Source organism: Mytilus trossulus, chromosome 7 (genome assembly GCF_036588685.1).
Source record: "Mytilus trossulus isolate FHL-02 chromosome 7, PNRI_Mtr1.1.1.hap1, whole genome shotgun sequence".
Classification (NCBI taxonomy): Eukaryota; Metazoa; Mollusca; class Bivalvia; order Mytilida; family Mytilidae; genus Mytilus; species Mytilus trossulus.
The window spans coordinates 59,402,244-59,426,395 of NC_086379.1; the positions used below are offsets into that span (position 1 = coordinate 59,402,244).

The 24,152-nt window shown below is 31.3% G+C and overlaps 2 protein-coding genes across 3 annotated transcripts; one reads left to right on the forward strand and one right to left on the reverse strand.

Moving 5' to 3' along the window:
• Window positions 1–1,149: 1,149 nt before the first annotated feature.
• On the forward strand, window positions 1,150–5,445 carry LOC134725432 (glutathione S-transferase 1-1-like). Its single transcript, XM_063589238.1, has 5 exons — window positions 1,150–1,338; window positions 2,050–2,220; window positions 2,936–2,994; window positions 3,413–3,557; window positions 4,658–5,445. Exons 1-5 carry the CDS (start codon window positions 1,282–1,284, stop codon window positions 4,940–4,942), a joined length of 717 nt encoding a protein of 238 aa, XP_063445308.1. The 5' UTR covers window positions 1,150–1,281; the 3' UTR covers window positions 4,943–5,445.
• Window positions 5,446–6,961: 1,516 nt separating this feature from the next.
• Window positions 6,962–24,035, reverse strand: LOC134725434 (STAM-binding protein-like). Of its 2 annotated transcripts, none has more exons than XM_063589245.1 (10): window positions 23,927–24,035; window positions 14,930–15,148; window positions 13,767–13,842; window positions 12,954–13,046; window positions 12,194–12,606; window positions 10,941–11,139; window positions 10,519–10,656; window positions 9,857–9,969; window positions 9,373–9,475; window positions 6,962–7,139 (listed from the first exon to the last, which is right to left on the reverse strand). In XM_063589245.1, exons 2-10 carry the CDS (start codon window positions 15,136–15,138, stop codon window positions 7,080–7,082), a joined length of 1,404 nt encoding a protein of 467 aa, XP_063445315.1. In that variant the 5' UTR covers window positions 15,139–15,148; window positions 23,927–24,035; the 3' UTR covers window positions 6,962–7,079. The 2 variants fall into 2 exon arrangements, with proteins under 2 accessions (XP_063445315.1, XP_063445317.1); XM_063589247.1 differs by lacking the exon at window positions 23,927–24,035 and adding an exon at window positions 23,674–23,783.
• Between the last annotated feature and the right edge of the window lie 117 nt (window positions 24,036–24,152).

A 24,152-nucleotide genomic window follows, 5' to 3' on the forward strand; every position in this document is an offset into this window, starting at 1 on the left:
ACTTATTCAGACGTTCAGGTATTTGACATTCAATACTTTATGGTGAAGCACAAAAAAGTCGGCATTCACCTCAAAAGCTAACCAAACCTTTAAAAAGACTTTAATTAAAAGGGAAATAGTTACAATACTGTTGTCAAGTCATTATTTTAGATGGCATATTGGAAATAAACACTTTTATTCGAAAACCATGCAGTTGTTGTCATGGTGCGGGTTATGTTCTTCTCATATATTTTATGATGTTATGATACTAAACCCCGAACGGCAAGGATTGTGTTAGATTTTCATATGATGAAGACATAATCTTTCAATCAGATTAATTGAGGTCTGCAGATTTCAGTAACTGCTAGAAGTCCTTTGCTAATTTATGTATTATTGTTATTTTGTGACATTACCTATATATTGTCACTCAACTTACTAATAACATCATTCCCATTTATTAATCAAGTGATAATCAAACACAAATTTAAAGTACAAGTACAGTCTTTATCGCAGGTGAACTTATTTTAATGGTACCCTCACAATGGTCATGGAATCAAGTATAGAACAACCGTCTGTTAAGCTCACGACAATGCTTACACAAATAAATTTTTCTAATTCTACAACTCAAAACAACGCTTATTAATGCCAATCAAAGGGAATGGCAAGCAGGTCCTTCCAAAGAAATATGAATAATGCAATAAGGAAAATAGGTTAAAATGTGATCCTAATAAAAAATAGAAATAATCAAGATAACGATTATTGTTGGCTGTCTGATTAAGATGTCCATTCAGTATACTATAGTAGTTATATGTCAATAGACCAAAGAAACTTTCCGCATTTTCATTCAGTTGTTAGGAGCTACATTTTAAGTGTCGACGCAATTTGGGATACGATTTCAATTGAAATGTGTTGAAAAAGATCGTTTGATTCTCTTTTCTTTTTACTAGACTCAAAAACTAAATAACTCACGAAACCAGGGTTTGAAAACAAATATTATTTTATTAAAATCCACTGTAATTCCATTGAAATAGTCCTGCAATTAAAATCCTATTGTTTCAAAAAGACAGAGATGTGTATTCGCCGTTGATATCACATATTCAATCGAGCGGAAATTTAAAAAGCTCTAGTGAAATCACAACTAGATTTTGTGTTCCGGAACATGCATTTGTATTTCTTGTTATAGATATACTTCGTCGCTAGCTTAATTGTTTTAGCCTGTTAGTGTCACGATTTTGGTTGATAAAATAAATGGACATTATCACATAGATCGACGAATGAAGTTGAAAGAAATAATTCTTCCTCATGTTGGTGTGTTTGTGCTTTAGACAGAAACCGGAGGAAATTGTAGTCAGAACAAAGGTAATTATTCCAATAAATATAGAGATAATACAAAATATAGAACGAACCATGTTGCTATGGAAGGACATAGCAATCAAATTAGTCAGTGCAACTGGCACTACAGTTATGCTTCTTTTTTCTTCAAAACAAACTTGTTTATTTCTTTATAACCGAAATCTTAATTAATACATATGTTCCGTCAATAAAATATATCAGTATAAGGATGTTTGAAAACCGCGGCAATATGACGTTCAGTGACAACACTTACTAGTTTTATCTAACCTATTTCATGAATTCTTGCAACATTAGAAATAGTATTTCGCTTGTTTCTGAAATAATTTGATTAAACATTTATCCACAAAACTAGTGATTTTTGCTTTTTAAATCTTTTAAGATCTCATAATATTGATGCCAACACATTTTGTTAATAAAAAAAAGATTGTTTCGTGGTGAGGTAGGTCCGGTTCCACGTGCTTTGTCCACGTCATTTTTATTCATATCTTATTTAATTAAATTATAATTGGCTACCACCAGTATATGAACACTTCACAAAACGACATCAAGCAACCACCATCACAACAAAACCAACATGGCTTTGTCAAACTGAAAAGGCTTATTCAAAAACCTTCTTCGCTGTAAAAATAGCAAATAAACTTTAGTTAGCCGAAATAACAGAATAATCTATATTCACAAAAAATGATATAAAAACAAAATACTATCCTATAATTTCAGATGGGAAACGGACAGTCTGGCGGAGCAAAAGGCACGCCTACCTTATATATTCATGGGCTTAGTGCTCCAGCGAGGGCAGCATGGATGACCACAAAAGCAGCAGAAATACCGGTTCATTTGAAATACGTGGATCCATTTAAAGGCGAACATAAAACTCCTGAATTCGCAAAGGTAAGTTATAATAGTAAACTTATGTAAAAGACTAAAATTTCTGCACAAAATTAAATTCTACATGTCTATTGGGTTTTTTTTAAGAAGGGGGAAAGTTTCCAGAGCAAACGCAACAATAGACACACAAAAGGTCTTATAGGAAAGACTTTCCTCCCCGGTTTGGTGATTGAGTCTTTCAAACAACGATTTTTAACCCAAATAGCAATGATTAGCAACCCAAAGAACGCGAATTGATGTCAAACAACCATGACTTGATGGTAAAGTCTTTGAAAGGAAGTGTTTTAAGACTATGCAGATAAAAGAGGCTTTACAAAAGGCAAACTGATGAATTGAACTGGAATAATAGATAACATTGTTGGTGTTTTGCTGCAAAGAACATTAGATGTTAGGTTCAGTTTTCCTATGCACAATTGTTTCAGATTCGTTTTTAGCGAATTTATTCTGACAAACTTTATAAAACTCGAAGATAACATCGATTGTACCCACCAACATGTACTGACGATATTTTCAATTGCGATACCAGAGAAGTACTTGTCAATGCAAAATTGTAACCTGGAACATGATACTCATTTCACATATTTAAAAAGCGTCTGTTATAATATATATATATATATCTGAGCACCTAAATTCTAAATTCAAAATATGATAGTCCCAGGTGAAGTTGCTTCAAATATGCGTGAAAAATATGTAATCCTACTTGATGTTTGTTTTGTAGATAAATCCTGACATGACACTACCTACCTTAGTAGATGGAAACTTTTCTTTATGGGAGAGGTATGTATCTGTCGGAAAGTATGTGTGAACAAGCACAATCTAAGCTTGCAACAGTCAATTCTTATTATTCAAAATAACATGTAGAAAAGTACTAGTACTACATACTGGATAGGATATGACATAACATGCAACATTGAGATAATAATTTTGGGATACGGTGAGAATCAGTGTTTTGTAAAGAGTACTCAGCAGGTTTTTAAGCAGATAGCAAACATGTGCTGTTAAAATGTCATTATTATACGCTCTTAGACTTTGCAGCTAGACACAAATCAATAAATTCTGTTTTGTTTAATGTGAAATTTAATTTTGATTGCACTTTCATCCACATCGTTACTGGTATGTCCAAATCAAACAAAATCGAAATACTAGTTGAGTATTCTTTGAAATCTGATTAAAATTCATTGTGATCCCTTTTCAGTCGGCCTGTCATGCAGTATCTAGTGAGCAAGTTTGGAGGCAGACATTCCTACCTATATCCTAAAGATCTACAAAAGAGAGCTATAGTGGACAGATTACTATACTATGATCTAGGATCAGTGTACAAAACAGTCACAGAATACATGGTAATTAATAGAAAATTTATGTTTCTAAATGCTCCATACAGAGTCTGTATTGCTGATCTGAATTTTTGCCTATTATGAACTCTTTTAACCCTTTAGAAATATTTAAAAAAAAAAAAAAAAGGATAAAAGCTTTATTTTGAGTCTAAATATTCAATAATATTCACTTATGTATCTATTCCATCTACTGAATTAAGAATTACTTCTGACTGTGATGGGAGTGCCTTGCTTTCTGTCGGACTATAAAAAAGTAGAATTGACCAGAATGTCAGGAACACAAATAGGGAGAAGCTTCAAAAACCATAATTCATTTAAAACAAACAATACCATGATCCTAAAGAATTATGAAAACCATTTACCAATTGTCAATAAATTTTCTCCTTTATATCATTTTTTTTCTGGATACAGAGGCATCAATGTATCAAGCTGATTGGATGCATTAAACAAAGTTCAAAGACTACAGTAAAGTCAGATCTATCTAAAGTTTGTGATCTCTAGGTGCATCACATGATTTTCTAGGTTTTGTTGATCATTTTTTGGGGGGTAAAATTTTCTATCTTAAGAGATCTTTAGAGACAATGGTGAAAACGTTTGAGGTCAAAGGGGTCACCAGTAACAACTTTCAAATAAAATCAAAATAAGAATAATTTTACTGAAGAGGGGAGTTGACAATTTTTTACCATGCTGGCCATATTTGATAGCAGCTCATCATACATTTATGTTAAAGAGGATCATAGATGCATTTTCAGATATACAATTTTGTAGATATTGACTCTCAGAAAATTTAATTTTGAAATTCTTTGTTAAAATTTCTGTTGTTGTTTTTTGGGGGGGTAAAAAAAGTTAAAACAATTGGAGGGAGTTTAGATGATACATATTCCTTTAATTAAAGAGTATAATCTGTGCAAGTATATACTTGGTTCAATATTTGAATTGTCAAGCATCATGGGTACTAACAGACATGACAATGTTAGATAACTTATAAGATGTCTATAGTGTATAACTAAAATGAAATCTATTGCAATACAATTCTTATTTTTATAAAAAAAATCTATTCACAGTGAAATCTACAAAAATAGTAACTTTTATTTTGAACTTTTCAGTATCCTCAGCTCTTCCAAGGCAAACCCCCTGATGCAGAAAAAGAAATGGCAATGAGAGCAACATTTGACTACCTGAATCGTCTGTTTGATGGTGGTGGCCATTATATGACTGGAGATAATCTAACCATAGCAGATATTAGTATGGCTTCAAACATTTCATTAACTGAAATTAAAGGTTATCGCTTAGATGCTTGGCCAGACCTTGCCACATGGTACCAAAGAATGAAAGCTCAGCCATGGTGGCCAGAATGCAATAAAGGCCTTTATGAATGGAAATCGGTTTAGACCAACAACAGAAAAGTGCATTTCAACATTAAAATCGTTCACAGAATTATAGACAGCAATTTCACAATTATTTATGTGATTAAAATCCTGAATTCTTCATTTAACATAGAACTGAATGGCTCATATAATTGTTGTTTTAAGGAGAATTTTAGTAGGATTACTCAGTGAATTCTCTAGCATGATAATTATTTTTGTTTATATTGATTTTTCAGTTTTGATTTGGAATGGTAATCTTTTGAACACAAATAAGAACTAGTAAATATAATTTTTTTTAATTTATAATTTCAAGTGTTGTGCAATGTTTCATTTATAGAAGATGTTCATATATCTCCTTTTGTATATTGTAACTTTGACATACTATGTATTCAGTTAACAGTTGTGCCACATTCTTGCCCCGTTTTTGTGATACAAATGTATATACTTTCAAGTAGGTAGAAACACATTAAAAATTCATATAAATTATTTATTATAAAATCAAATCAATAAATTACAAAATACATTTATATTCATAGTACATAATTATTTCACAGAAATGAGAGCAGTGTAAGACATATATTTAGTTGATTTGTTACATGGATTACAATAGATTGATTTTGTGTTTTTGGATTGTTGCCGCCTTGGCATATTCCAAACAGTTCCCATGTCCATAGAAAATGAAAAGTCCATAGAAAATAAAAACATAATAAATAAAACCTAACAGAAATTAACAATACTGGCAAAGCCTACAGTACATCTAAAATGTAATGTAATACCAAAAAAATATTAAAACTAAAGTATTGTCAGCAACAATAAAGCTGAATAGAGAATGACCCATTTGTGTAAAGGCTAGATACACTTTACCACATAGATGTTCTGATATTTGTGTTGTTTGATCATTGCTTCATTTACTGACATCTCATTGGTTCATATTTTTGTCAGACACAGAATAACATAATCTGCAGGAAAACTTCCTCAGGTTTATCATTAACAAATTGTAATAAAATATTGTATGCCTAATAATACGTCATCATGGTATTTGATACTTAATTTAGTAAACTAATATGTAGAGAATAGAAAGGAGAATAGCATACAATATACTGAAACTTTTTCAGATTCTTCTCAATAACTAATTTATACAGTTTGTATTAACTAAATTGCAAGATTTTCAACCACAAAAAATGATGTAAAAGGTAATATAGAGAAATTATCAGGCCAATGTACAAATCTGCTTTTCTTATGCCTATTGCAAAATACATAATTAGGAATGATAATTTAAAAAAAGAAATTACCAAAATACAAATACATGTATGCATAAAAGATAGCAGATACATTTACTACTGTGGTGACTCAACTGCAAGAGACAAGTCATTAGATCTCTCTTGTTTTTCTGGTTAAGAGATTAAGAGATGACAGAGCATTTAGCTTATCAACTGAATCACAACTCTAATACCAGTACTCTGGTTATCAACATACACTTAGTTTTTCAGTTACCAATAAACTCTACTGCAAAAGATTATAATATGAAGAATAAGGGTTGGATATGATTGCCAATGAGAAAACTACCAAATAAAGCAAATTTAAGCATATAAATAATCATCTTCAACAGGGAAAAAAATTATGTAAGTGAACAATCTTTTCTGACATAGGGATAGTGATATTTTCTTCAATCTTTCACCTCTTTACTTTAACTCAAATCAGGGTCCAGAAAATTTGATACAATTGTTCCCATTGTGGATGTTTCTAAACAACAATGAACATACAATTTTAATCATACAGTAATCCTAAATTATGCCAACTATCACTGAGAAGCCTTAATAGCATATACCAGATAATCTGACTGGTTTTTGATTCAAGCACAATATATATTAAGTAGACCAATACATACAGTTATATATCAAAAGATATTTATAGAACTGTTGCATTTGCTTCACATATGTTCAATTCCCATATACAGAATTGTAGTTCTGATGTAGTAAATCTTCCTTCAATAATGGATGGATTGTTTTGATCAGTGGATCTACCACCTCAAAATAATTTAAAAAAAAATCACTAAAAAGACTCTTTTCCTCCACAAACACAACAATACTGAAGTTCTACACTGGATGGCATGAGTCTAATAATTGTCTGTCTTTATTATATTGCTGGATATACATCAGGGTCATCTTAAATCTGCAACCTCAATTTTCTCTGTATCTACAGTCTTGGCATGTGAACTATCCTGCAATAATGAAAAGAGATGTGTAATATAATATCTTCATTAAGACATTTGCTTCTGCAGCAGTACTTATATACTGTCATGCCTGTCTTATTGGATATGACCAGACCTTTGGATGCATTAATGAACTGAAATTACAAATGGTTGTCACACAAGTGGGAGGTTTGAAATACCAGTGTAATCATCCTTTATCTCTCTCAAAATATATAGTGAAATTCATATGGGCGTATGACATTTGCGCCGATTTTATTTGTTCTCCTAATTGGATTTACAGGTAAGTTACAGGTAAGTTAATACTTTTACAGGGGCTTAGCGCAGAGTATAAAGACAAATTAAGCAACATTGGAAAACAGCTATCCCATTTTTTCGGGTGACCATTGTTTCCTTCCCCCAAATGAAATCGATGACTGCTTCACGTTTGACAATATGTCTTACGCGCCTTCTGATGACAAATGTCTTACATTCTTAGCCTACAGACTAAGTATATATGCACAATGTAACGCTATCCACCTCATTTCTGAGAAGCTGCAACCCAACTTATATGTTTTTTTATAGATTTTATCAAGAAAATCCAGGCCGTTACGTATGTTAAAATGCAAACTCTAGGAATGCCTGCATCATTACGTAAGCCAGACAAAGAAAAGATGGACCTCGTTATCGACAATTATAGGAATATATAAGATGTGTTGCCTATACATACTCGATTAGAACAGATATATAATTTGAATGTATTTCGTTTTAATGGATTTGAATCCTTCATTTTAGCATTAACAGAGTGCTTTTATCTTAGGTTTTAACTTCTTGATTTTAAAGTATGTAAATATATAGCTTTTATATTGATTTATCTTGGTTGCAACCCTACTTCCACCTCCCCGTGGTGAGCAGAGGACAACAGTTATATATATATATATACATGTTATGATTGAAAATTCATAACATTTGTACAAATAGCTAACGGAAGAGGTTGATAAATGGTAAATGAAAGAGGGACGATAGACTTCAGAGGGACAGTCAAACTCATAAATCGACAATAAATCGACAATAAACTGACAACGCCATGGCTAAATATGAAAAGGACAAACAAACAATAGAGCACATGACACAACATAGAAAACTAAAGAATAAACAACTATAGCATGACTGGGATAGAGAGTTGTCTCATTGGCACTCATACCGCATCTTCTTATATCTTTTCACCTGTAAAAAAATCGGCAAATGAAAAAAAAAATCGGCGCAAATGAAATGCAGATCGGCGCAAATGCAAAACGCCGATTCATATTGAACATTAGTGTTTTCACTTTTCTTTACCTGATTAATTTTTTCCAAACTTGTGCAAACAAACATGATTTTATCTTAGATTCAAACAAATTTGTTATCTTTATAACATTACTTCCCTGTTATATCAGTCATACTTCATTTGATTATTTAAATAGTGAAATAATCAATACCAGTAAAAATATAATAGTTTTTTTCCCATATAGACATCACAAATTTTCTATAATTCTTAATATAACTTCATTTCAATATCCAATAAAAGAAATATCTACATAGTATTCAATTCAGTGTTTATGAATCTCGATCATTTTGATTCTTTCAAAAGTGCACACAAAAACATTGTGATAAGTTAAATGTACAAAACAATGGATATTTGACAAAGCTATTATCTATTCTAATGCAATTTGGATGTAACAATTTTTTTCATTGGCTAAAAGTTGCGGTCAAATCCACAGTTGACCAGGCGTAAATAAGGAGGGACCCGTCGTTTTGAATTCATTGAATCAACAAATGTTGGATTATACTACTATATAATCGAAAATAAAAGAACATCTACCTCAAATTTACCGTTTTTATGTAATTTTATCCGAATTTGAAGCGTACAGGTAATGTAATAACCTCCAGTTTGTAAGTTTTCATTTTTATGACATCATGATTAGCCATGACGTATTAGTGCCAAAAGCCATCATGAATTTAGCAGAATTATTTTCTATTTGTCAAATTTATACATTTTTTAAAGTTTTATTGTATTTTTTCTTTTTGTAATGCGTTAGAATCGGAATAACAGTACTGTAGTTGAAGAGTTCCCAACTTCGCCAGTAAAACTGCATTTGCGACCGTCAAATCTACAATTGATGGTGGCAACTCTTCAACTACAGTACTGTTATTCCTTAATAAGCCTTTAGATTCTAAAAGGGGGAATAAGTTTGCTCTAAAAAATCATTATATAACACCCACTAACCTCAAATAATGGTGGATTTTTATTATGTTGATGAAATCCTTTTTGTCTGCATGATCCTATTTCTACAAGTCCTCTTTCTATTGATAGTGAAAATATACCAGTTCTAAGAAACAAAATAAAAAATCATATTCTCATTTCTCTAGTTAAGGGAACTATACAATACTTTTAAAATAAGAAATTATTCCTTTACACAAAAGTGTTTTAAATACAGATTCATGGATATTCAAAGTCCACACAGAGTTTAAGATGAACATCCATGGTATTTTTCCAAGCTAATATTAATATAGTGAGATTAAAATAAACAATTAATACAAAATTCTTCAAAGATTTGAATTTCTTTTTACTAATACATGTATTGTATACTTTTTGTCAATACCTACACATTAAAAAAAAAAATGTGTGTTTTTTTACATTACTTCATTTTCTTATCATATTCATACCTGCATATAGAAGCTATTTCAAAACCCAATATTAGAGTACTCACTCATTAAATTTTGGAGAGCACACAATAGCAATTGCCTCTGGTAACATTGCCTGGTAACCATACTGATTGTGCATATCAACACTTGACAGGAAAGCAGTCTGACTGGGATGTGTCTGTAAAAAGATTTAACATTTAACATGCAAAGAAGTTTGCAAATTTCAACACAAACACCAAATAACATGTACTCTAACTATGACAACTTCAAGTTATTCATTTTATATTTTTGGCAGTACTTTGATATGCAAACAAAAGTACTTGTTCCAGAATCATATCATTCTTATTTACTTACTTAAAAGTTATATTCCCCAAAATAAGGTGATCAAGGCCTCTGTTTTGTGTGGACCTTACAGAATATATTACCTCACTCACATTTTCTCTATGAATTCATTTTAAATCTTTAAATGTGGATTTAAACTGCTCATTAAAACTACAAAAATCTAGGAATAAATTGCTTAAGATTGTTGGAACTTTCCTTTTCTTTGAAATCACTTTCAAACATCTAACATCTGAAATTTAAAAACAAAAAACAAAAAGAAACAAGTTGGACAGATACCATAATATTATGGCCCTACATGGTAATGATTGAAATTTTCTATGTGTCAAAAGTAACAATAAAACGTAAGTTGGATTTAAACTGATACAAGATAATTGTATTTCCTTACATGTATCCATCCTAGAGTGATTAAGTCCCTTGGTTCTTGATACAAGAATAGGTCCTCTTCATCTTCAGCTACACATGTATCTGAAGTCCCAGATTGTTTTGGTAAAATCAGGTGGGTAATCACAAATGCATCACGTCTCTACAATAAATTATAACAACTGGTATAAGAATTGCAAGTATGCTTTTATACATTGTCTAAATATCATAATTTCATTGATATGGTTCCTCTTTTTTAATGGAGGTTCACATAATAAATTTATTCTGAATAATATTGCCAAACTTAAATTACCTATGTATATAAAACCAGTGATAATTTCTACAAAATTATAGAAATAAAATAAATTAGATCTCACAAATTTACCATTTATTGGTGATTCACAATGATAAATGCACACATTCATTTCTGAATTTTACAGTACTTACAAGTTTTCCTGCTAAAATTCCACATGTCTCTATATTTTTTAATGTGTTATGTTCAGCTTTGACTAAAAATTTCCTAGGAAGATCAGAAGGTATAATAACATCCCTCAACCCAAACTTATTTCCACTAGAGCTACCAGTGCTCATAAAATGATCATATGCTGGAGGTTTTGTTGTTCTGTCAATTGAGGGCAAAGGAGATCTGCAAAAAATACATTAGGTTATCTATCTAACATACAGATATCAAATTTTCTTTACACTCTATCTTAATGGTATGAGTATGTTCTTTTATTTTTGCTACCATTATAATCGTTATAAAGCTCAAAATCAGTTCTTTATAAAAAGATTATAACATCATTGGTTTATCTTGTATGTGTTACGGTTTACATGTCTAAATAAAATATGAAAAGATATATAATCATTAGATGGGATAGAAATGAGATGTTAAATCAAGCTTACCAATCTTAACATGTAAAAACATCTTGAACAGTATATACTATACTATACTTTGGTTACACCTTTTTTTTACACATGCAAAACTGCCTGATAATCACAAGTTTTTCACAACATATAACAAAAACCAGCCATTATATGTAATATGAACTCTGTATAGAACAAGATGTAGCACAAGTTGCAACAATGCTTAGAGAGCCATGGTGTAGTGGTTAGTGCATTGGACTCCTAACACAAAGGTTCGATTCCTGTTGCGGGATGAAAATTTCAGGGACTGAATTGTAGGCTCTCCCTCGACACCATTTGGACAGATGGTCTTGAGGAAATGATGATAGTCCCTCAGAAGGGGAGGATAAATGCCTGACCCATGTTAAGAGAGAGCCATATCTCTTGCATGTTAGAGATACCCTTGTAGATTTCAAAAAAGAGCAGGCTAATGCCACAAAAAAGGCAGCACTTGCACCCGCAAAGTGGAAAGGGATTAATATAAGTTGCAAAACTTATTTTCCAATCCACTATAAATAAATATGTTTAAACTAAGGCTTAACATACCACCAAGTGGAAATTCAAAATATAAGAGGCATATATCTGACTGTGGGATGAAAATTCTAAGTTGAGGAGTCAGTCTGACAGACCTGAAAAGTGCTCATTAATTACATCACACTATCAAACTGCTCACCAAAGTTATTCTGTTCATTATTATTTGAGAATTATATATTAATATTGTTGAAAGGGTGGATTAACAAACAAAGTGACAGCAACATAGCCCCTACTTTAAGAGTGATAACATAATAATATCTTACGCTGATGGTCCATCATTTATCACAAGGTTTTTCTTTAGATCTCTATCAGGTATGATAGGGCCTGTTCCTGCAGGTTGAGAATCTATATCTACTAGTTTAGTAGATCCACCAAAGTCATTAGGAATATAAGATAAGTTTCCAGGTGGGGCAGAAGGTATTTGATTGTTAAAAAAGTTTGGTGGAGCACCACTATTTATCACAGCTGCCGCAGCAGCCGCAGCTGCTGCTGTTGCCGCATCTTGCTGTCTTTGTCTCTCTACTTCCTGTCGCTTAAGTTCCTGTAACCTTGCTTCTTGTTCTTCTAACCATTTTGTCTCAGCTTCTTGTCTCTTACATTCCTCTAGTTCTTCTATCTCTTTTCTCCTTGCCTCTTCCTCAGCCTGCTTTCTAGCAAGTTCTTCTTGGATTCTTTTCTAAAAAATATTACATCATTCAATTCGACAAGGTACTAGTTTATACAATTATCAGTACATAATAAAATTGAGAATGGAAATGAGGAATATGTCAAAAAAGACAAAAAAAATGTCCAAAGAGCAGACAACATCTGTAGGCCACCAATGGGTCTTCAATGCAGTGTATACATGTTAACAAAAATTAGCAGTCATAAAAAATAAGAATTTAAAATGTCATTATAATGGATGTATTCCTATCCTGGTTATAGTTATATTATTGAACTAGTGTGTTTAATATAAATGGGTCTTCATATTAAACAGTAAGTCAATACTCAGCTGAAAATACATAAAGCAGAAAAAATACAAACCTCCTCTTCTTGACGCTTCTTTTCTATGGCAGAATATCTTTCTTTTAATTTGGCTTTTATTTTTTCTGCTGATGCAAACGATGCCACCACTTTCTGTTAAAAAAACATATTAAAAAGGTTTGAAGGAAAAATTAAATATGTCACAGTATTCAGTTTTCAACAAAATCTTTAATATACTAGCTATCCCAAAACAGAAAAAACATGTTGTTAATAACACAGATTAAAATTTGACCCTCTTCTCACCGTTGGTTCATTAAACTTACTTTACTTACATTTTTGTAGTACAAATATCAAATTGAAGACAGAAAACAAATCATAAATCATTTCATATATATAGTTTTACGTAAAATTCCTTTAAAATTCATAATACATAAGAATTATAACATCTAAACACAATAAACTAATGAAAGCTCAGCAGAAGATTTTAAAGAAAGGCGATTGTTTTTTTTGTCTAAAAAGTAAGATGTTTTATACAAAAAATGTTTTTGCAGAATTTTTCTATTCTCATTTAAACAGTAATCAAATTATGTAGGAAATCTTTAGTAATTAATATGTATTTGGTAGCTCTATCTACATGTAGATGAAATACTTCCATGTAATACACTTGGCATATCCTATATGACAATGCACGAAACCAACTAAACCAATGTTACCAAAAATCAAAATAAGAAGTACACATTGGATCATTAAAGTTAGTTGATTTTTATTTGGGGTATTCAGGAGTTGTATATCAAAATTCTAAGTCTGACAGCAGGATTATATTAGTGATCTTTAAACGTCAACTCTTCAACAGAGGTAACACAATAACAGTACCTTTTTAATGGCTGACACATCTGCTTGTGGAGCTGTTTTAAAGTCTGGATGCTTAGGGAGCTTTTCAACAAATAATCTAAAAAACATAGATATTCTTTAAACAAATGAACTCAAGATTATAATTGGCAAATTAGCTCTACTTGTATCATTTTCTTAAGCATACAGGTGGTTTAAGGTGGTACCCAACACTTTCACTAAAATAAATTTGGCTCGTTTAATTTTCAAAAAAAAATGTACTTTGACCCTTTAACAAAAATATAAAAAATTTCAAAAATTTTGAACCAACCGTTTTGTCAGAAAAATTACATTGGTTATATAGCAGTTTGACAAACACCCATTTTGATCATTGAGAAGCTTATTATTCCCTTTAAAACACAACGTAATTAAAACGTTAAGCTGATTTTTCAGAGTTATCTCCCTGTAGTGTTAGGTACCACCTTAACCTGGGACCATATACAAGGTTTAACATGGGACCATATATAAGGTTTTTAAAGTAGATGGAGGGTCTCCTTATTGTGTTCTCTATCTTATTTAGCTTTATTGTGTATTCATTGGACAAGAGTCTGATTTTAGATATCTGTTATTTGGTTTAAAAGAAGTGTAATAAACAAAAACTTCACACATTAATAATTAAATGAATTTAAGCCCTGTGCGTGATGATTTAAACATGGGCACATGGCCTGCAACATTTTACTGAGTTTGTAAACATAGGCAGGGACAGATCTCTATGTTTTGGTTAATCATTGTATAATCTTTTAACAGTTATCAAGATACAAAATGGATTGAATGCAACTTTATTTGTGACACAACTTCTGACCATGACGAAAGTCATACAAGTATTTTGATTTAACTCCAACCAGTAAACATGAATCTTCCTTCCCACTAGAGATTCAAACTTTTTTAATGCACCCTTCTAGTTGTCTTACACAATAACAAAAGTATAACATATTATTTTTAAAAAAAGATAAAAAAGCATTAGTCTTTTCTATATTTTTTTGTTTTTTTTTGGGTAAGTCATTATTCATACATGTATATACAATGTATCTCAAAATTTGAGAAAACTATAGGTCTCCCATATCCTTTATGTGGGGTCCAAATATAATACATATAACTAATACCTGAAAATTGTTATAAATTATCAATTTCTAAAGAATTTAACTTACGATATGAACTTTGTGTAGAGAATAAAAGCACTTTCATAGTTGCCTTCTTCTTGATAAACCTTTGCCATCCTCATCATTTCCAGCCCAGATCTAAGATATCTTTTTGGAGGAATGGCTTCATCGATGTCAACTTTACAGGCATAATTACACAGCTGTCTTACCCTTTCTGAAGGGTCACGGACCTCAGAAAATATTCCTGGAGAAGCCATGTCATACTATCTGCAAATATAAAATATACACACTTTATCAATAAAAATACAGTTTGACTATACATTATTATAGTAGGTTAAACAAGAGGCACACATTTTTCTAGAGTCTATAGCTTATTGCACTCATGGTAGTCATGCATTTAGATTGTCAATAAAACAATCATATTTGAGATAACTTCAGAACATTCGACGAAATACACATACAATTTATACATTTATGTGACAATTTACAAGTTCCAAAAGCAAAAACAGAGCTGTATATTATAAGAAATCTTTTATATATTCAGGATCTATTTTATTTAATTTGAATAACTTACCAATATCCCTGAAAAAATCAACCTCAAGTACAAGCTCATTCAAAAAAGATTTAAAAATAACTTGTTGGAACATTAGGAAGCTGTGTAATTTTATATGCTGCTTCATAATAATTTTCAAACACTTACTCAATATGAATTTGTTATTTTTACCTATTATGAAAATTGTATAATACATAACAATTTTTAATATATATAGTTTTTTCATGTGTATGTGTTCGTTTGATATTTTGTAATTGTTTGTTAAATTTCATTGTATTTCATGAAGGCCTCAGGGATGATTAGTGTTATAGCTAACTGTGTAACCCTCAGGCCTCTTTAAATAAGAATAATAATTATTATCATTATTAAGGCCAGATTTTTTTAATTTGTTGGTTTATGGATATGCCGACCAAATCTCGGCGATTTCCAGAATAAAATTAAAATTGACTATTCATGCTTTTTTTATTCCCGCCGACCCTAACAAATGCATAATCCCTGAAAAATAATTAAAATATTTATTTTTTTATGAAATGAAATGCATTAATCACTAACAAAATTGATAACACTTTCTGTTGTGAAAAAATAAAACTGCCAGTTTACTATTCTAAAAATAGACAAATCAATTATAACTGACCTTGAAATGTCGTTTGCGTGAATAATTTTGTTAAACGAAACCTGTTTTTAAAACCAATTACACAATAAGTTTGTTTCCCGTATTTGTCATCAACCCATGAGATGCATCATCTGATAGAATTAGACTTGTCCAAATGTGGACAGGTGGAAGATAAAGTACTGAATATTAAATTATCATTTGGAATTTTCTTGTTTCATAGATATTAAAAAAAGTATTGTCCATTTGGATAAATCAAAGAGCAGAATGTTCTGAGGGATACGATTGCCATAGTTTTCATTGACACATGTATAGCAGTTCTGCCAAATTTTCATTAAGCAAATGCATGAGATTTGGCCAAAATTGAAAAGATCAAAGAGGAAAAAAAATAGATTCAAGGATACTGCCGCAAAAAAGCATGAACATGCGTGAGTCTCAAGCATTTTTGGCCGGTAACCCTGGTACAGCTGGATAGTATTATTTTCTAAACTAATTCAACTGCACATGCAAAATGTAACAATCTGAATAGTCACTCAACTTTAAGAATAGCCAATCCTGGTTACAAGTGTATGAGCCATGTACTTATTGTGTTTTATCAAATTATAGTTATCCTGTACCATTGTAAACTCGTACCACTAAAAAAAACTTGTACCAAAGCAAACTCGTACCACTGATTACTCGTACCAACTTATTTAAATGCATTTAAATGGTATTAAATGATGAATATACATGATATACGTTACTCAATACCTCTTAAGTCTGTAAAATGTATATAATTTGAAAGTACAATGACCAATTTGTAGCTAATATTCCTTGTATATTGGATACAAAATACTGTGGCAGATGTAGATAATTAAAGTACTAACAGTTTCACCCGAAGAAAATTTTTTCATGAATAATTAAATCTTAGCAGTTAGTCAAAATGATTGCCAAAATTATTTTTACCGTCTATAAATAACAATGAAATGTAACTGATTCCTGTTAAGGGGTCCGCATTTTCCCGCCAAAAAAGCACATGGCTTTCAACAATTGTTAACATAGCACTCAATTTGTGATCATGGATTACAGCTTTAATTAAATTAAATTGGATATATATTCAATTTAAGGTACAGTTAAAGCAATGTTTTAACTTTCTTCTGGATTAAGTTCTACAGTGGCGGATCCAGAACTTTTCCTAAGGGGGAGCCCGCTGACTGACCTAAGAGGGGCCGCTCCAGTCATGCTTCAATGATTCCCTTTATAATCAACCAAATTTTTCCCACAAAAAAAGGGGGGGGGGGGGCGGACCCCATGGATCCGTCTATGTTCTAGTTTAAAAGATCAGTTAAAACATTAATGCTTAAAAACATTCTTTATTTTTGTCTAAGTTTTCATTAAACTCCTGTGTAAAATTCAAGTAATTCAACTTTATTTTTATTAAATTTACAAACAAAAACCCATAAAACATCATATTTTTTAATATATTTTTCTGAATGGTACGACTTCCCAGTAGTACAAGTTAACTTTTTTTGGTACGAGTTGCCGTGGTACGAGTTAACTTGCTTCCATATCTTATCACCGTAATTCTAGGAGGAACCCTAAACTGGACCCCTGTTGTGTTCACTTATCGCTACACTAACCTTCGGTGCGAAGCTATATATAGAACGGCGAACCAGTTTAGGAGAAACCCCATTTCTTACTCTTTAAATATTGAAGTTCCTTTGGGTCAGAGGGCATGACTCCTTTCCGTACACACTCCTCTGTTTAAATTGAGATCGTTCTTAATATAATACGTCGTTTATCGGCATTAACGAGTTAGTTTTTCTTGACGAACTTCCAGAAGGGAGACAACTCGAAAAGATAATATGGAAGACTCCATTTCTGCTGAAGCCAGAAGGGGTGATATAGGTAATTTTTACGATGAAGCATTTATTTTAATTTAAATTATGCGTATGATTTAAAATTATGCAACATCTATAACCCTCCATAGCAGACAGACATGGAAAGAATCCCATGAGTTTCAAATTAATCAATGAAGTGGGGAATCACTCAATCTGATACCCCTTGAAATCAGGAAAACTACATGCATGCGGAGTCTCACTAATTAGCGACAAAAAGCGTCAAGAAGCGTCAAGAAGAAAAAATTTAGTGACAAAAAGCAACAAGAAGCTATTTAGCGACAAGAATACATTTTTTTTTTATCAAATACATCAAAGTAATTTTTTAGTATTATATTGATAGATGAAGAAATAAAAAATTTGTGAGGAATGGATTGTGTACTTTTTATTATCATATTGAAAGATGAAGAAATTAAACATTTGTGAGAGCAAAGGAAATGTAAACGCTATAAAATGAAAATGAAAACAAAGATTTGTCACCTTCCCTTTGAAGGATTTAATGAAACAAAAACATGAAATATTATTTCCTTTCTAACTGTACAATTATTTTTTCCTGATAGGACCAACATTAGCTGTGGCTTCACTCTAATGTAATACACAATTAAGAGCATCAAATGAGATTAACGAGGCGCGTGCCCCTTGTTTTATTGCTACAATAATATCCAATTAACAGCTTCATCAATTACACTCCCCAGAATATACAATTATTGTACTGAATAGTGAACACCTGTTGAAAACTCAAGATTGTCATCAGTTTCCTTTAATCTTCAATCAATATGCATAAACATGATAAATATCGTTAAATGAGACAATACACTAAATAAAATGATGAAAAATATTCACATTTTAATTATGTTTTCCCCTTGTTTGATTTCAGTTCTTAATTTGTTTTTCACAATTTGTGTATGTATTTTCTGGACAATTATGCACAAATAATGCATTTTGCAAGTTTATTATATATTGTACAAAAATAGTTTTAAAAACAAATTATAAGACAAAATATATTATTGTTCTAAAACACAAGTAAAAAAAAAAACATAAAACGACAGGGTAAATGTAATACTTCCTGTGATACCAAATAAAATATCATGTAAATAAATGTAGCAACTGAATTAGATTTACAAGTTTCTTTTTTTTCTATCAATATTAAAGTCATCAGAAACGAGTGACCGGTGAAAAATAATGTTCTTCCAATTCTTGAACCAATGCATACAAACATCATAAACGTAGTCTTCTGTGCTCGAATTTATAATTTTATCGTGTAAATTTTTATATAATCATCGTGTTTTTTTCAATTGGTCAGTGTTGTTGTGAAAATATGGCAGGTAATTAAAGTTCGTGTTTTGAAGCCGAAGTTTATTAATTGTCACCTGTTTGTCAACAATTGACGAAAAATAAACAAAAAAGCATGGAAATTGAGCACGTGTTTAACATGTAAACTCAGATAATAGTTTATTTTAAGGACATCCATGCATGTTGTGGTCACCGGAATTTTACATGATGTGTCACACTGAAAGTCACCTTGCATACGGAAAATATGTCGGGGGAATTGCTTGCTGGAAGGAAGCAATTCAAATAAAGTAAACTTCTTCTTAATATGAATAAATTAAAGAATTTTCTGCAGAAAAAAGTATATGTACATCATGTACATAAGTTTTATAATGAAAACTATCCATTGAGTTATAAAAAACATATGCATTATTTTTTTTTATTTGAGGTTTCTTATGACTTTAACTTTCCTATCGTTGAAATTATTTTCTTTCGCATTATATATTCTTTTAATATTTATTTCAAATAAGTAATTTAAATAAAACCAGATGATCCGCAGGGCGCAGCTTTATACGACCGCAGAGGTTGAACCCTGAACAGTTGGGGCAAGTATGGACACAACATTCAAGCTGGATTCAGCTCTAAATTTGGATTGTGATTAAATACTTGACACAGCATAGGTTTCTGACACAGAATGAATGTGGTCTAATGAACTTAACTGCCTTTGAGCAATTCACTATGCTGTTGAATATTAATCCTCTCAAAAAAATGTTTGAAGAAATTTTCTTTTTATTTATGAAATCTGAAATGAAAAAAATTGACACCCCAATTTTTTTTTCACATCCCCCTTTCCCTTATTTCAAAACTGATCTCAATTCAAATTTCTAATGAAGTTTGCAAAAATAACTACATTTACTCATTTAAATACATCATAAAATATTAAAATGTAAAAAAGGTGCTTGTTATCACTGAATGGTAAAGATTGTTTTAATCTATCAGTTGGTAGTAAAAGTGAATATACATTGTATATTGTATAAAACAATGATTTAAGTTGATTCAACTACTATTCTGGACAAAGAAAGATAACTCCAATTGAAATCCAATTGGAATTTCTTGCTATTGCACAATATTGTGCAATTAGATATTTCTTGCTATTGTGCAATACTGTGCAATTGAAAATATTTGCTATTGCACAATACTGTGCAATTGAATAATTCTTGCTATTGCACAATACTGTGCAATGAATATTTCTTGCTATTGCACAATACTGTGCAATTGAAGATTTCTTGCTATTGCTGAATACTGTGCAATTGAAAATTTCTTGTTTTAACTTAGTTTAATTTTGGACCCTTTGGACTTTAATGTAGATCAATTTGAAAACGGGACCAAAAATTAAGAATCTACATACACAGTTAGATTTGGCATATCAAAGAACCCCAATTATTCAATTTTTGATGAAATCAAACAAATTTAATTTTGGACCCCGATTTGGACCAACTATAAAACTGGGCCAATAATAAAAAATCTAAGTACATTCTTAGATTCAGCATATCAAAGAACCCCAAGGATTCAAATTTTGTTAAAATCAAACTAAGTTTAATTTTGGACCCTTTGGACCTTAATGTAGACCAATTTGAAAACGGGACCAAAAATTAAGAATCTACATACACAGTTAGATTTGGCATATCAAAGAACCCCAATTATTCAATTTTTGATGAAATCAAACAAATTTAATTTTGGACCCCGATTTGGACCAACTATAAAACTGGGCCAATAATGAAAAATCTTAAGTACATTCTTAGATTCAGCATATCAAATAACCCCAATTGTTCAATTTTTGATGAAATCAAACAAAGTTTAATTTTGCACCCTTTGGGCCCTTTATTTATTCCTAAACTGTTTGGACCAAAACTCCCAAAATCAATACCAACCTTCCTTTTATGGTCATAAACCTTGTGTTTAAATTTCATAGATTTCTATTTATTTATACTTAAGTTATGGTGCGAAAACCAAGAAAAATGCTTATTTGGGTCCCTTTTTGGCCCCTAATTCCTATACTGTTGGGACCTTAACTCCCAAAATCATTCCCAAAATTCCTTTTGTGGTCATAAACATTGTGTTTAAATTTCATTGATTTCTATTTACTTAGACTATTAAAAGTTATTGTGCGAAAACCAAGAATAATGCTTATTTGGGCCCCTTTTTGGCCACCAATTCCTAAAATGTTGGAACCAAAACTCCCAAAAAAAATTCCAACCTTTCTTCTGTGGTCATAAACCTTGTGTCAAAATTTCATAGATTTCTATTGACGTAAACTAAAGTTATTATGCAAAAACCAAGAATAATGCTTATTTCATAATTTGGGTCCTTTTTGGCCCCTAATTCCTAAAATATTGGGACCAAAACTCCCAAAATCAATCCCAACCTTCCTTTTGTGGCCATAAACCTTGTGTTAAAATTTCATAGATTTCTATTCACTTTTACTTATGTTAGAGTGCGAAAACTAAAAGTATTCAGACGACGACGATGACGCAGACAACAACGCCAACGTGATAGCAATATACGACGAAAATTTTTTAAAATTTTGCGGTCGTTTAAAAAATGTTTTCTTGTCGCTAAATAGTTTCTTGTTGCTAATATTATTCCTCTTGTTGCTTCTCGACGCTTTTTGTCTCTAAAATTCTTTTTGTCGCTAATTAGTGAGACCGCACATGGGCAGTAATACATAAATAAACCGCGATTTGCGATTTGGAACAAGAAAGTTTATTAAATGATATGATGAATGAATCTCCATTTCTTTATGAGAGTACAGTATCAAATATCAGTTTCATAACGGTAAAATATAGAAATACTCCACTTCAGTTCTTATGACAGAAATAGAATTATCGATCGGAATTCAGAGAACTCTCACAAGTTATCAAAATTTGGGAATTCTCTCTGATGTGTTTCTTAATTTATAAAAACACTAAATATAAATACTGTTTAATTCTGATTTTCCGTGTTGTTAAAAACACGCATATAAGTCAAGGAAAATATCACACATGAAGATTATGAGAAGAACATTACAGGAAAGTTGTTTATGTTCAATCCTTTTGCTTGTTTTTACATTTTAAAGCAAGACAATCATAAGAATCTGAGATGTTGCTGAATGTTTAGAATAAAACGAATGACGTGAGGGAATGTAGCATGAGTCAACAGTAAAAGTCTACAGATTGCTTGACAGCAATCTTATCCCAAAAACGGGAATGCATGACAACAGATTAACCCCGATATTCTTGTTTTATCAGTGGACGAGTCTATTACATTTTTGACACGTGTGTTGAAACTTATTTTCGTACAACGTTTTTACATTTTTTTTTCTCTATCAGTTTTCGTGCTTGAAGATCATATTTACCAAGTTTTCTGGAATATGATTAAGAGCTTCTCGAATTTGTTTTTCTTGTTTGAGAAATGACGATTTAATCATAGTTTTGTCTTTGTCCGTGCACCCCCCTTTTTACCGGAAATTATTAGACAATGTCATACGATGTTTATGACAGCGGATCAATAAAATTTCATTGAACTAAAATTTATTCTACATAGTGTTCTAAGAAAAAATGACAAAATAGTATAACAAACATATTGTTAGAAAGGGGAAATATATAATTATTTTGTATATTTTTCTGTCTTGAAAGATATTTTTTTCTTTTTTTCCCGACCGACCGGTCACCGACCTGACTTTTTCATGGGGAAAATCTGTAAACCATCAAATTAAAAAAAAACTGGCCTAATAATGTTCCATTTCAATTATGCATGTTTTTGGACTAGACTACTAGTACTATGCTACTTAGGTATAAGGTTCAATTTGTTAGCCGGCATGATGTTAATCGACAAATCAAATAATTCTACTTTATAACTATAAATATTCGGCAATGGTGTTGATTAAACATTACACCATTCCAGGCCTTTTTCAATTGTTGTGATGTCCACAGGCACTTGTTTCAGTCAATATGGGGTTTTCTATCCATACCTGTACGAAAAAGTGCCAGTGGTGATGTCCCTTACTTCTTCTTAAAGTTATTTCCTGAATTTTCACTGGTTTGCATGAAATAATCCACTCAAAAATCTTATATAGATATAGGAAGATGTGGTGAGAGTGCCAATGAAACAACTCTCCATCCAAATAACAATTTAAAAAAGTAAACCATTATAGGTCAATGTACACCCTTCAACACGGAACCTTGTCTCACACCGAACAACAAGCTTACGTCTATCAGAAGTGAAAATTTGAAAAGAAAGTAATAACAGGTTTGAATAAAAAACCATTAGTTATCGATGCATATCTTTTTTTCAAAACATTGCTAAAAGGCAGATAATTCTTACGAGGTTATGTGCCTCTGCCCTGGCGTATTATACTTATAGTGTTATTAACTTGTTGTTTTTGTATTGGTCCTGTTATAGATTTGAGGTTAGTTGTAAAGGACCTGACCCTCAACAAACTTACAGTTTAAACCAAAAGCATCAATTCCAAATATATCTCAGTAGCATACAATGTAGTATTAAAGACTGATTAGATACTACTGAGGTGTGAATCAATATTTACAACAAAAGTGTGAGGTTGAGTCATCACAATATAATATTTGACGGGAAAACCTTGATTGTGAATTTTAAAGTTGAATGAAAATCAATAGCTTGATAGTTTCCACATGCAACTGCATCATGGCAATGCTAATTTATGACTAAAAAAAGGAACAGACCTATTTAAAAAAGTCATCAGAAAAATTCTGTCTGCTGTTAAACTACATCCTGTAGGTTTCGTGATAAACAGTCTGCACAGGAAAAAATATGTTGAATAAGATAAGGTTTCTATAACTTTCTTGATTGAGTGTTAACACAGTTTATAATGTGTGGCTTTACTGAATATTTACATTTATTTGAAAGATTAACTTTTAGTTTTCTAGTGAACATCATGTTGACCGACAT

Bases quoted from the DNA above. Each gene is read 5' to 3' on its own strand.
- LOC134725432 (XM_063589238.1), top strand. From the start codon at position 1,282: ATGTTGGTGTGTTTGTGCTTTAGACAGAAACCGGAGGAAATTGTAGTC. The intron at 2,221-2,935 runs GTAAGTTATAAT...TTTGTTTTGTAG, and splicing joins AAACTCCTGAATTCGCAAAG to ATAAATCCTGACATGACACT. The intron at 2,995-3,412 runs GTATGTATCTGT...ATCCCTTTTCAG, and splicing joins AACTTTTCTTTATGGGAGAG to TCGGCCTGTCATGCAGTATC.
- LOC134725434 (XM_063589245.1), bottom strand. From the start codon at position 15,138: ATGGCTTCTCCAGGAATATTTTCTGAGGTCCGTGACCCTTCAGAAAGG. The intron at 9,476-9,856 runs GTGAGTACTCTA...TTTGTTTCTTAG, and splicing joins TGCTCTCCAAAATTTAATGA to AACTGGTATATTTTCACTAT. The intron at 7,140-9,372 runs GTTAGTGGGTGT...TCATTATTGCAG, and splicing joins AAAATCCACCATTATTTGAG to GATAGTTCACATGCCAAGAC.